Raw genomic sequence first — 15127 nt, forward strand, 5'->3', positions numbered from 1 at the left:
AAACACAGTTATTTTCAGACACAGTATATTCAAAGTGTACTGTTTTTTTTGGCCAAACAAGTACATACATTACATAAAACATTAACAACTTATATCCTAATAATTGGAAAGTTTCCTGGAAATAACTATGTAAAGAAAAAAAGTTTACATTTTTAAATAAATGAAGCATGGACTATAACTATGCTACCCGCCCTTCACAATTCATTGATTGTAGGCCTACAATGAATTTATATGAATTGCCACTTTTACGAGCTTCCGCGAAGGCAACTTTCACCCGTTGTGTATTGTGGGTAAGGAAATGTTTCTGTGGCGTTTCTAACGTTAGTCAGCTGATGATGGTTGAGTCTCTGAACAGCAGCTCAGTGGCTAATTACGCACAATGATGAACGGAAAGACAATAATAGTGACCGGTGCTAACAGCGGGATAGGGAAAGCCACAGCAGCGGGCATTGTGAAGCTCCAGGGCCGTGTGATAATGGCCTGCCGGGACCTTCGCAGGGCTGAGGAAGCAGCCCGGGAGATCCTACAGGAGACTGGTTCGGACAGGTCACAGCTAATCGTCAAACAGCTGGACCTCGCCTCGCTTACATCTGTACACACGTTCTGTCGAGACATAATAAAGGTAGCGAGATGACTTTTTGGTTCAAAGCGAAGTTTGCTTTCCAGACAGCGCAAATACCATCTGTGCCTGCGTTAATACAACGTCAAGCCAAATGTCATTGAAAAGTTTAGCATTTTTATAAATGATAACGCTAATCTCAAATTAGTATAACCCCACGAAATTCAACCGTTTATGTTCTGCTTCATAAAATAACGCTTTTTGATTCGGCATACATTTGCTTGCACAAATACCACTTATTTAAGTACAATTTCAATTGTATCAGCCTGCCTTTCACGTTTCTTCATTCAATAAACTTTAACGTGTTAGACGAAAAGCTAATGCGAAACAGTTGAATACGTATATATATTAGTTATATTAGTCAAATGGGAGCTGCTCAGTGGATTAGGTCGATGCCGAATTAAAGACCAAAACACATCGATTTACCAAAGTACATTTTAAGCACCTGCTATTTTGTTATTAATATCTCTTCCGCCGTGACAAAATCAATAAAGGCAGATTTTTAATTGAGTTGTCATAGCTTAGCTAGCTAGTACTAAAGGTAACGTTACTCGTTTTTGTAAATAGATGGATGTTGCTAACGTTTAAATAGAATTATCTGATAGCTAAACTACTGAATTATGCATCATCTAATGCTTGAAATTAATTAACTGCAGCAATGTTTCTTCCTGGTGGAAAATAAGCTGTTCTTTTTTTTCATATATCCTAATAATACAACAATGGCTTTTATAACTTTCTCAAAAGTCTTCATAATGAGAGACGTGCGTAGCCTGACAAGCCAGACCCACATCAAGATGTTGGGTCTGGGAACTCACCATTGGCAGGGCTCAATCTGAGGGGGCGGGATAAACGGTTGTCTTTCAAATTCCCTCTGCAAGCGTTAGACCTTTTTCACGGCAGACATGTTGACATGTCAATGTAGAAAAAGCACAGGTGTATTCAAAGCCATTAATGATGGCTGCATTCCACTTAGGAGAGGCCCTGGTATTGTGCATGCTGACTCACTGAAATAGCTTACTGGGACACTTGATGGAACTGAGCCATTGTAAAGGTTATCCGTTTCAGCTGTGCTTTTCCTACTATTACTATATATGCCGTCAATGCAGTCAAGAGCATGCCAGACCTGTAGGTGGCAGTGTAACGAGAAGCTCAAGCCCACGTTAGCCAATCAGAATCCCGACAATAGCAACAACAGCAACCAATCACGTCCTCTTTCTCTCTCTCGGCTGCCTAAACCTCCGTTTGTCTCAGTTTTCCAAAATCTCCACTTTGGCCGGAGTTTTTAGAAATAATCGTTTTCTGTGATAAAAACGGGGTTTTCGTGTAAATGAGAGGCCAAACCGCAGGAAGATATCTGCGTCTTCCCTTTGTGTAAACGGGGCCTATGACAAGTCAAAATGTCTGTTGTGAAAAAGGTCCATAGCCAACCAGAGCAATGCTAGTTGATAGATTAAACTTTTGCCGTATCTGGTCGGCAAAACTCCGAACACGTCTTCCTTTTTTAAGAATGACTGCAGTGTCGTTCTTTGTTCTTTTCTCAAAGAAAAGCTGAACTCCAAGTCTTCCAGAGTCGCAGCCAAAGCCGATTCGAAAGATTGGTTATCGGTAAAAATAAAACACAGATACAGATAATTGCCAATAATCGGTCGATCCCTAATGTACACCCTACAGTATAGATGTGGCATATTATGTAGAACTGATGTAAGCTCTCAAAGTCTGAGGCACTGCCTTGACCTTTGAAACAGACAATTCAACAAAGTGTTTAAAGTCATAGAAAGTCTTTTACAGCTTGTATTGTAAAAGTACAAATACTGTCTGTAGATTTACTCCTGCACTGTTTCATCAATGCCCTTGCATTGCTAACACCCAAAACTGCACAATATATGTATATATTTTTTTATTCCATAACCTGCCCATAAACCTGTGCAATATACATATGTATATCACATGTGTGTATCTATATTATTTATATAGAATGTCTATAAATACTCTCTGTACATACTCCTTATCTGTCACTGTAGACATGTATCTGGAAAACCTGTATTTATCTAACTATACATTGTTGTACATAATTAATCTCTATCGTCTACATAACTGCACAGAATACTGTACTCAACCTGCACTTTGGTATTTAATGCTTCTTTTGCGCTTCTGGTTGGATGTCAACTGCATTTCATTGGCTCTGTACCTGTACTCTGCTAAATGACAATAAAGTCGAATCTAATCTAATCTAGATGTGTTTCATAATCTCCTCTCTTCTGTGCTGCCGAACAGGAGGAACCTCGGTTAGACGTGCTGATCAACAACGCCGGCGTCTACCAGTGTCCGTACGCCCAGACCGAGGACGGCTTTGAGATGCAGTTCGGGGTCAATCACCTGGGCCATTTCCTGCTCACCCACCTGCTGCTGAACCTCCTGAAGCAATCCGCTCCCAGTCGCGTGGTCGTGGTCTCCTCCAAACTCTACAAGCACGGTCACATCAACTTTGAGGACTTGAACAGCGAGCAGAGCTACGACAAGGCCTTCGCCTACAGTCGCAGCAAGCTGGCCAACCTGCTGTTCACCCGCGAGCTGGCCCGTCGGCTGGAGGGCAGCGGAGTGGCCGTGAATGCTCTGACTCCGGGCATAGTGAGGACTAATCTGGGCAGGCACGTCCACGTCCCAGTGTTAGCCAAGCCCCTGTTTGACCTGCTCTCCCGGGGTTTTTTTAAGAGCCCCGAAGAAGGAGCTCGGACCTCAGTCTATTTGGCCTGCAGCCCAGATGTGGAAGGTGTGCAGGGCAAGTGCTTTGCAGATTGCAAGCCTCAGGTTCTGCTGGACAAAGCCACGGACGAGGAAGTGGCCCGTAAACTGTGGGACATGAGTGAAATCATGGTGGGCATAACCACGTGAGATCTAAAATGAATTCTGCATGTATAACAGAGACGAGCGAATTGTGTGAATCCTGAACCGTTATAAATATCCAGTGCCTTGCTCCGTACAGCAGTGTTTACGTTGGTTTCAAAGCACACTTGGTCACTAGGGCTGGGTACCGAATTCAATACCTTTTAGGCACCAACCAAATTGCCTCTAAAGTATTGAGTAGGGCTTCACAATTAATCGCAATCTTATCGAAATCGCAATATGGACTAGTGCAATATTCAAATCACAGGGGGTGCAATATTTGTTAAAGGCAAAATATGTGTCAAACCATTCTGAATTAAGTGTTGTGGGGCTGCAGAGACGTCCCGTCCTACAAATCCTATCCTACAGACTAAAGAAAAACATCTTTGTTTGGTGCAGATCCTTGCAAAAAATCACACTTCAATCATTTTTTCTTTTTTTTTCTATGAAAATGAGAATAATGTTACAAAAATGATCATTCTCTCCAATATCGTGAATATTGCAATCGCAATATCTGTCAAAATAATCGCAATTAGATATCTCTATTTTTTTGCAAGTAGGCGGAGGCAGTGGGAAGAAATACTAGGGGAACTGATTTTGATTTTGATTAAAATTGAGAGCTCATGTCGTTGGGTTTTCAATTTAAAATCAAAATTGTGACACCCCTAATCCATACCGTTCCCAGACCATGGTTGTGTATGAGCAGCACAGTCCTCATATCTGTTCTGACTAAGGCTGAAGTCATGTTTCATCTGTCCTTTGCATTGCTAACCACTGGATTATTTTAAGTGAATTTTGGACATTCTGTTTTGATGCTTGCTTATTGATGAAGAATATACAGGAAAAGCCGTACTGTCATGCCATCACAGTAAATAATGGTCTTTCAATGGTAAAATGACGTGTGTGTAGAAGTGTTGTGACATTTTTGATTGAAATAAACCTATCACAGTCTGAATCTCATTGATGTGAAAAATGTCACCATATGGAACAGTGTGAGGAGGGGCTGCTAGTTCTCTTTTAATCTCCTCACTGTTGCTTAATATACAATTAGGTATAACGCAGTCCCGATTGCCAGACCTATCTCCACAGTGCTGTGAAGTAAGGTCTGGCTACTCCACACATACATTCCAGGAGAGGAGGAAAAAAAACCGCTCTGGGTTGTTTGCATTTCTTCAAACCAATCCCAATCGTCTTGGGCGGCGCTAAGCTCTGGACGCAGAAATGGTGGCTCTGCAAAATAGTCTCGGGAAGGAACTTGTTTTGGTGGAACATTTGCACGCCGCAAAAGAAAACGCCACATACAATATTAAAGGTGCCGTAGGCAGGACTGCGAAGATCCAGGACTTAGCCAAAAAAATTGAACATCGACAACTTCTCGGTCCCTCCCCCCATTTCCGCTAAAGCCCAAAACGGTCTCCTAAGCCCCTCCCCCCCCAAGGGAGAATGAATGCGGGTGCATGATCAGTGATTGACACACAGTTAGACCCCCCCTCCTCCCGGCCCTGATTGGTGCATCTGAACAGGGAGTGGTCAATTTTAGCAAATCACACTACAGGCTGTAGGTGGTGCCAGAGGAGCCGGATTTTTTTTAATTACCTGCTTCATATAGTTCTACTGGAACATAGGGTCAGTTTCAGCAGATATCACAGAAAGGTAGTTTTATAAGTCTTACCTACTGAACCTTTAAATGAAGTTAACTGTTCACACAATACAGTAATGTGAGTTATTTAAATTAGCTGGATACATGGTTAAACATAATTTGCTCTTACCAGTGAAGAAATACCTTTTATTCAAGTTTTTGTTGATGTCAGAGTGAGGGGGCTGCTCCCTGAGATGAGCGCCCGGACCAGTTGGGGGTTAGGTCCCTTGCTCAAGGGCACCTTGGCAGTGCCCAGGAGGTGAACTGGCACCTCTTCAGCTAGCAATTCACCTTCCATACGGGGACTTGAACGGGCGACCCTCCGGTTCCCAACCCAACTCCTGCCCCTGTATCGCCGTGTGTATTTAGTCTATAGCAAATCCCTACCAATCGGTCCCAAAATGTAAATGAGTAAATGCCATGAACATATTCGTTGTAAATCTTTAGAATCATCCCCCAAAAGAACCAAGCACGACTGCCTTATTGCACAAGCCAAATTTTCTTCAAAACCTGCCATTTTCAGCGTGTAGCTTGCCAGCTTGTCGTCGCTTCCCGAAGAAAACGGAGTTAGACAGCCCCCAACACACATCGTGATTAACCTGGAAATGAATTGTCATCGATCCAGACTAGGTATAAGGTAACCAGACTATAGGTTTATGTTCTGAATTATTTAGCTTCATTCATTTTGGGATGCTGCATATCTCTAAATACTACCCATGAGCCTCAGCTGCCGGTGCTGTGGAGAGGAAAGCCGTAAGAGGAATGATCGGCTGTGGCGAAACAAAACACTTCGTCATTGCAATTAGTCTGTGATAAATATTCTGAGCGCAAAGTTCAATTACAGACATTTCCCAGAACTTTTATATTCTGTGGCCTTCTTCCAACTGAAGGTTCGCTTTCTAGCTTTTTCTGCGTTACACAAGATCACTGCAAAAAATCTATTTCTTAAGAAGTCAGCCAAAGGGTTCCTCTGTTGTTGATCTAAGAAAACGTTGCCGTGGAGTGAGGTTATTTCAACCTGTTTCTTATACGAGTCAATTTAACGGTAATTGTCTTGATTCAAATCAGCAATCAGCCAGTGTGTCTTATTTAAAGATTCTCTTGAAACAAGGTTAAATAATCACACCGCACTGGCAGATTTCTCTCCGTGTTTTAAGAAAAAATTACTTTGTGGATTTAATAATGAACATAAATGACCCCATGACCATGAAGCACTGCAACTGTCAGCCACCTTACATTGTTTATGAAAAAATGAACGTGATCTAAAAGCCTCCAGGTAACATTTATTTCAACACTGCATGTTTACAAGTAAATCCTAGTATTTAAAATTTGTAAATAACTATGATTAATCACAACTCATGACTGTGATGGATTAATTAATTATTTTTTTTAATCAATTGACAGCCCTAGTAAGTTCTGTGAACATAGCCTGGTCCTACCAGACTCTGGTACATTTCATTTGTCCAGAGAGTCTGGCCGCTCTCCATTGACAAGTGTTAACTTCCTTGAAGGCGGGTACTCTGTTGAAGTTTAAAACTATTGGATCTGCCCAGAGCCACTCTGGATCTGCCAGAACCAATCGCTAACGTTTGGTTGTGACGTCGGCTAACAATCGCCTTAGCCAACTCCTTCACCACTAACGGAGCGAGCTGAAAAATCTAACTGTTCCCGAACCCCGTGGGGAGGAGGGCCACAACATCATGGCCCCCAACACAACTCAGCAAAGATTGGTCTTGCTCTGGCTTCAACTTCTGGATATTCGGCGGCGTTGCCACAACGGACCGAATGGCTTCGCTCGCATCTTTCTCCGCTGCCATTACGGAACTGCAACTCAAACTAGCGCACGACCTCAACATCATCGTTCTCAGCCACTCCCTCTGTTCACTGATTGGACCGCCAAAAATTTGGCCGGAGAAAACCCAAGACTATACCGCAAACCCAGACGGAGTACTGAGCGGAAGTACGTAGGAGGGCGGAGCCAGGCTACTGTGAACAGACCGTCCCCATCAAAAAACGTCCGTTTAGGTCAACTGTGCAAGCAGCTCATACCTATCCATACTTAGTTAGCAGTCGTAGTAATTATCGCAGGAGCAAATAAGGAAGTGAGGTGACAGAGTTACGTAGGTTTGGGTGGATAGGTCAAACAGAGACGTGATTTTCACTCAGGAGTCCTGGGTTTGTGTCCTGTGTAAAACCAAAAGTCAACAGACATTTTCTTTTTTTTTTATTAACCAATTTTCAGGAACCTTGGTCTGTGACACAATCACGTCCTCATTTTAGTAGTTATGCCTGGCTCATTTTAAGCCAATCCCTCCTTTAGGCAACAAAGTATTTTTGTTCAACAAAGTATTTTTGTTGCCTAAACCTACCTACTGTAGTTCCGTTTCACATGGTTAACTACGGCCGTTTCATTACATAGAACGGTCACATGATTAAACCTCCCACCGCGGTTACGTGTTATGGTTAACGCTTAAAACGGCCACGGTGCAGCGGTAAATCGAACGTCCCAAACTGTCGTTTAGGTATGAGGATCTGTTGCTGTGAAGGTCCCGTTCATCAGCGCTCAGAGGTAGGTCTGTTATCGTATTGTGCCTTGAGCCTCCGTAATCAGGTGTAGATACTGTAATAGAATAATGCTCAGCGACTTGCCTCATTTACGGACTGCCTCATTTGCACACAGGCTCCAGTGGAGGACGAGGGGTTAGTTAGGCTTCAGTCAGCCATGCTGGTTGCTCCGTCATTAGCTGGGAATGTTTTCTCTCCAGGTCACCCACAGATAGAGCCCTTCTCCCTACGTGAAGTGGTAGCGAGACCCCCCCCGGATACATAACGACTTTCCCACCTGTATTCTTCATTAGGACATTTTCTGGGTCATTTATTGAGAGCTGGGAAACTAAGTATAAACACAGAGGCAGCCACTTTATCAGATTTATCCCACACAAACTGCTCCTGGGGCATTTTAATGGCTGCTCCTTTCTATTTATTTTACAAATAACTCCAATTAGTGCAATTACAGAGTTTAATGTCTTTAAATGGCACAGTCGTATTGATAGGTACTGCAAAACTAATATAAATGTGAGGGCCTCACTCAGCCTTCCTATGCTTCAAGGTCCAACACATAATGGTACAATTAAAAGTGCATTAAATCTCAGCTTCTGTTGGACTGATAACTCATACATGGAAATAAGCACAAATGTTCATTACCACTACTCCTATTTTATAAGTCAAACTGTTCTCAACAATGGGCAACAATTCAAATCACATATCTTCCGTCAATGTGTTGTGAAGAACAACGTTCAGGGGTGAACTTTCTGGTCAGCTCTTGCAATTAGATAGGGTGATGAAAATCTCGATAGAATGTGTGAGAAGGTTATATCTTTACGTATCAAGATGTCAGGGTTAATAGTTTCAGATACAGCTGCAGCACTGCAGCAGGAGACCTACAGACCTCTAGAGAGCAGAGATTAAAAATGTACGGCGCTAAAGTTGAAAAGCATGACATCAGATAATGTGTATTGTTTGAATAAAGTCCCAGGGACAGAGTCAGGACATCAACAATCTCTCTTAACAGGGCTGTCTGTGGGAGACATATATCAATACTATGTCAGATATTGAGACTCTTAAAAGCCAGATGTAACTCAAAGTCAGTTTTGAGCAGGTCTTAAAGGGCGATACATTTCCAGAGTTGATCCTATTTGCAAAAAAGTCAAAAATACTTCACAGATACATTAGTGCCAAATTTATAAAAGCACACAGTCTACAGTACATAGTGTTAACATATTTGGTGGACAGGTAGTGAAAGGCTGGATGATGATGATGATGTTACTGTACTGTGTGAACAGTTAACTCAATTTGATATTGTATGTGGCGTTTTCTTTTGCGGAGTGCAAATGTTCCACCAAAACAAGTTCCTTCCCGAGACTGTTTTGCCACACTACACAGCCACCGCTGCGTCTGGAGCTTAGCGCCGCCCAAAATGATTGTGATTGGTTTAAAGAAATGAAAACAACCCAGGCCCTTTTTTTGTCCTATCCAGGGGTGTAACTGTGGAGGGGCCAGACCTTACTCAGCAGCACTGTGGAGATAGGTCTGGCAAACGAGACTAGGGATCACTTGATGGAGGAATGGTTACAACAGACAATAACTCTCCTAGCTACAGTACACATGATTTAAGACGAACAAGAAGATCTAAATTCTCAGGTTTTCACACTGTGGAGTTTTTCATTGACTGATTTGAAGCACTAACAGGTCTTGACTCCAACGTCTTCTATTTTCACCAGGAACAAAGTGCCAATTCTTTATCTTTGTCTTTCATCTTCTTTCCGAGCACCAGCTGGAGCAGCACCAAGCTTACGGTTTACGAATATTTAGTTTGGCCCGAGTCTCTGCACATCCAAATGGGTTATGTTTCTGTGGCCTTAGACCACCACAGTGAACTCTTCAACTTTTCCCCAAGTGTTAAACGAATGATTATAAGCTGTCCTCCCTTTTTTTTTTTCTTTTTTTTTAGTGCACAAAGGCGCAGATTTCTAAGAATTAGGTTTGTGCACGAGAGAGGACAGAATCATGGGAAAATATGATTTGAGCATGCAAGAGGAATTGTGTAACTACATTTGAGTCAGCGATAGATCCTGATGATGACTTTGACTTTTTTATAATTTTTTTCAACATACTATACTATGACTTTTTTTATGATTTTTTTCGACATGCTATACTATGACTTTTTTTCGACATGCTATACTATGACTTTTTTGTGACTTTTTTCGACATACTATACTATGACTTTTTATGATTTTTTTCGACATGCTATACTATGACTTTTTTATGATTTTTTTAACATGCTATACTATGACTTTTTTTGACATACTATACTATGACTTTTTATAATTTTTTCGACGATACTATACTATGACTTTTTATGATTTTTTCAATATGCTAATTCTATGACTTTTTCGACATAACATACTATGATCTTTTTATGACTTTTCGACTTATACTTTTTTTCATGACTTTCGCATACTATACTTATGACTTTTTGGACTTTTTCGCATACCTATAATATGCGACTTTTATGATTTCGATATGACTTTTTACGCTTTATGACTTATAATTTTTGAAACATACTATGACTTTTTGACTATTTTACATTTTTCATCATATTTTTTTTTCTCTATTTTTTTTCTTTTTTCGCTTTATGATTGACTGCTTATAATTATGACTTTTATGATTTTTTCGACATGCTATACTATGACTTTTCGACATACTTATACACTTTTTTTCACTAACGATTTTTTTTTTTCGATTACCTATGACTTTTTATGATTTTTTCGAGACGTTTATACTATGACTTTTTTCGACATTATACTATGACTTTTATAATTTTTTAAACACGCTTATACTATGACTTTTTTGATACCATACTATTTTATATATTTTCTATATTTTTTATGATTTTTCGGATGCTATACTATGACTTTTTACTTTATAATTATTTTTTTTCTTTTTTTTTTCTTTCATACATACTATATTTTTATGATTTTTTACGATATACTATGACTTTTTGGCTTTTTATACTATGATTTTATTTTTATATTTTATTTTTTCGTACCATACTTATGACTTTTTATATTTTTCGACGCTATACTATGACTTTTTCGACATACCTATGACTTTTATGATTTTTCTACCATGACTTCTATACTATACTACTTTTTTTTCATTATATATTTTTTCGATACTTTATGTTTTTACTTACCTATGATTTATTTTTTCGGCACGCTATACTATGATTTTCTTATTATACTTTTAATTTTGAAACATGCTATACTATGATTTTGACATACTTATACCATGATTCTTTTGTAATTTTTCGATACCATACTATGACTTTTTATGATTTTTTCGACATGCTATACTATGACTTTTTGACATAATACTATGACTTTTGTGACTTTTTTCGACATACTATACTATGACCTTTTTATGATTTTTCGACATGCTATACTTTGATCTTTTCGGATTTTCATCTATACTTATGACTTTTTGACAACATACTATGAATGATTTTTCGATACTTATACTATGACTTTTACGATTTCATATGCTATACTATGACTTTTTGTATTTTAACATTTATACTATGACTTTTTGACATACTATACTATGACTTTTGACTTTTGGACTTGTTATACTATACTATGACTTTTATGATTTTTGACATGCTATACTATGACTCTGGTTTTTCGTACTATGTCTTTTACTTATATTATGCTTTTAATTTTTTCGAATACTTAATGCTTTTTTGATTTTTCGGACATACTATATTCTTTGACTTTGATTTTTTTTCGACATACTTATAATTATGACTTTTTCGACATGCTACTATGACTTTTTGTGACTTTTTCGAATAATTATACTATGATCTTTTATGATTTTTCGACATACTAATTATGACTTTTTATGATTTTTAACATGCTTCACTTTTTGACATATCTATACTATGACTTTGAGACTTTTTTTTATATTTTTTGTGACTTTTTTCGATAATTATACTATGACTTTTTGTGATTTTTCATCTATACTATGACTTTTTATGATTTTTTCAAAATGCTATACTATGACTTTTTGACATACTTATACTATGACTTTTAATAATTTTTGACATACTTATACTTATGACTTTATGATTTTTTTTGCTATACCTTATGACTTTTCGACATACTATACTATGATCTTTTAGGATTCGATAATATACTATGACTTTTATGATTTTTCGACGTTATAACTTATGATATACTGATTTGATCTTTAATAACTCATACTTTTTGACTTTATGATTTTTCGATTTATGTTCCTTTGATAGAGCATTCGGATTTTGAGATTTTTGGTTCTTTGTACTTTTCACACTATATTTGTTTGAGGACTGCATATTTTATGGCTTTTTACTATCGTTTAATTCTGGACTATACATTTATGACGGAAAGATTTTTCTGGTGCTATACTAATTTATGACTCATAATTTATACTTTATGACGTGGAGGATCCTACATACTTAATTTACTTGATTTTAATGGAAGAAGGGTTTTAATAACGACGATACTATAGATGTGAGGATAGCCAAGATATCTTTAGACTTTGATAATACGAGATAACCGTTAAGCTGATTATATTTTATGCTTGGGGATGGCGTTAATGAGAATTTATGTCTTTGCGGATGATCATCTGGGCAGGATCTGGATGACGGACGACGATGACTTTGAAATGACACGACACGACGATGACGACACTATGATCTTTTAGGATTTCGAGACACTATGATCCTTTTGAGGACTGTTCGATGATGACGAGCGACGCTGACGATGACGACCATGACGACCTGACGATGGATCCTGAGAAACGCCATAATTTTATACGATTCTGACAGGAGACGACGACTTCATTGAGACGGATGCCGATACGATGACGCTGACATACGAGGTTTATGACGGAGACGAACATAAGACTATGACGGAGCACGACGACGGATAATTTATAATTTATGGACGGAGGATGCCGGATAACGCCTGGAGCATTCACGACGCTGGATAAGAGACGGATCTTTGACGGATAAGAGACGAGGATTCTGGATAAGATTTATGACGGATTCTGGCGACACGAGATTTACGGATCTCGTGGAGGATTTTAACATAAGAGACTATGACTTTTAACGACACTATGACTTTGACTTATGACGGATTCTACGATAATTATGGACGACGGAGGATGCTGATAATTTATGACGGAGGATTTCAATATGCGAGACTTTATGACTTTGATGATATCTATACTATGGACGGAGACGCTGGAGATACTATAATTTATGATTCTTTGAGACGAGGACGCCTGATATTCGACATGGATTCTTTTGAGGATTTGAGACAAGAGATTATGATTCTGGATACTATGGACGGATTGCTGACATGATGATTTTGAGACGGAAACATGCACTTTATGACTTTTGACATACTTATAATATGATTCTTGCGGAGGATGCTGGAGACAAGGCACATGATTCTTTTGATGTTTATAATTATGGATTCTTTTAGGATTCTGGGGTCAACACGAGACTATGATTCTTTGAGTAATCTGGAGACAAGCAGAGTACTTTATGATCTTTTATTATTACTATACTTTATGACTTTTTAGATATTTTTCTTAACTTATAGCATGGATTCTTTTAGGAGAAACAGCTGAGGACGAGACGAGGATTTTGGAGCAGGATGATGAAGATAATTATATCTTATACTATACTTTATGATTCTTGTGGAGGATGCCTGATTATGCATTATGATTTTTCGGTTAAGAGCTTATGATTCTTTAGGATTTTCTGGACATAATTTATATTATGACTTGAGGATTTTTGACATATTTATATTTATGACTTTATGATGCCTGGAGATACTTATTCTATGGATTTAATGATGGAGAGCAAGAGCATTTGAGGATTCTTTTTCGAGACAATATACTTATGATCTTGAGCATGACTTTGAGGATGCTGAGATGCATTGTTGGAGAGCAAGAGCAATTTCATGCTTAAGCACGACGAGGACGGAGGACCTGGATACTATTTATGATCTTTAGGAGCTTAATCCTATATGGGATCTCTTTAGAGAAAGATAATTTATACTATGACTTGAGCAGGAGATGAGATAATGAGGATGAGCCTTTTAATATATGGACGAGGATTCTGAGATGCTGAGGTGAGGATGAGGTGAGATATTTTATATTTGACTTTTGATGCATTTTATATTTATGGATTTTGAGGATGCTGGAGAGGATTTTTTGAGACATAAGAGGCATTTTATGACTTTAGATTTGAGCATTTATATTTTATGACGGAGAATTTTGAGATAAGAATTATGACTTTTATATATTTATAATGCAGTGACTTTGATGCCTAATCCATTTATAAGGATTCTGAGCTAAGGGGACACGAGATTTATGGATTTTGAGCTGATGGTGACATTTATATTTGTTCTTTCTTAATATAATTATATTTATGATTTGAGGATGCTGAGATATATTTGGAGATTTTGAGAAGAGATGAGGTTTGGATAATGAGACGAGGATTTTGAGACTTGAAGAGGTGACGAGGATTATACTTTATAATTATGACTTTATTTTGACAGAGTATTTATGATTTAGATTTTTGAGGTTTGAGCATTTATGATTTGAGATGCTGAGATAAGAGATGGATTTTTGACATAATTTATATTTTATGATTTTATATTATATTTATAATTATGATTCTTTGTTAACTTATTTATAGGAGGATTCTTTTAGGGAGAACGTGATGATAATTTTATAATTAGGATTTGAGTTAAGATGATGAAGAGCATGCATTTATTCTTTTTTCTTAATATAATTATACTCCATGATCTCTTTATGATTTTTTTTCACCTATGCTATACTTTTACTATGACTCTTTTGGATTTTTTCTAGACATAATTTATAATTATGACCTTCTTTTATACATTTTTTTTGACATATGAGCATTTGACTTTTTTGTGACTTTTTTTCGACATACTATACTATGACTTTTTTTACACATACTATACTATGACTTTTTTTGTGACATTTTTTCAACTTACTATAGTATGACTTTGTATGTCTTTTTTCGATGTACTATACTGTGACTTTGTTGCGACATTTACTTTTTTTTAGCATACTATACTATTCCTTTTCTCAATATACTATACTATGACTTTTTATGATTTTTTTCGGCATGCTGTACTATGACTTTTTTGTGACTTTTTTCGACACACTATACTATGACCTCTTTTGACATACTATATTATGACTCTTTGCCGGTATGAACAACAAATGATAGAACAAACATGGTAATTGACAGCTTCAGGAGTAGCTTACAAAGTTAAGTTGTTGGCTCAATTGATAATTTCACTGTTTCAGTTGAAACCACTACATTTCAAGTTTCATAAATAGCTCAA

The 15127-nt window shown here is 38.0% G+C and overlaps 1 protein-coding gene across 1 annotated transcript; it reads left to right on the forward strand.

Annotated features, from left to right (window-relative positions):
• The first annotated feature begins 296 nt into the window (after positions 1 to 296).
• Positions 297 to 3742, forward strand: LOC120548653 (retinol dehydrogenase 14-like). The gene is made up of 2 exons (XM_039785008.1): positions 297 to 622; positions 2894 to 3742. Exons 1-2 carry the CDS (start codon positions 380 to 382, stop codon positions 3509 to 3511), a joined length of 861 nt encoding a protein of 286 aa, XP_039640942.1. The 5' UTR covers positions 297 to 379; the 3' UTR covers positions 3512 to 3742.
• Positions 3743 to 15127: the final 11385 nt, after the last annotated feature.

This window comes from Perca fluviatilis, chromosome 20, assembly GCF_010015445.1.
Source record: "Perca fluviatilis chromosome 20, GENO_Pfluv_1.0, whole genome shotgun sequence".
In the NCBI taxonomy this organism is placed as follows: domain Eukaryota; kingdom Metazoa; phylum Chordata; class Actinopteri; order Perciformes; family Percidae; genus Perca; species Perca fluviatilis.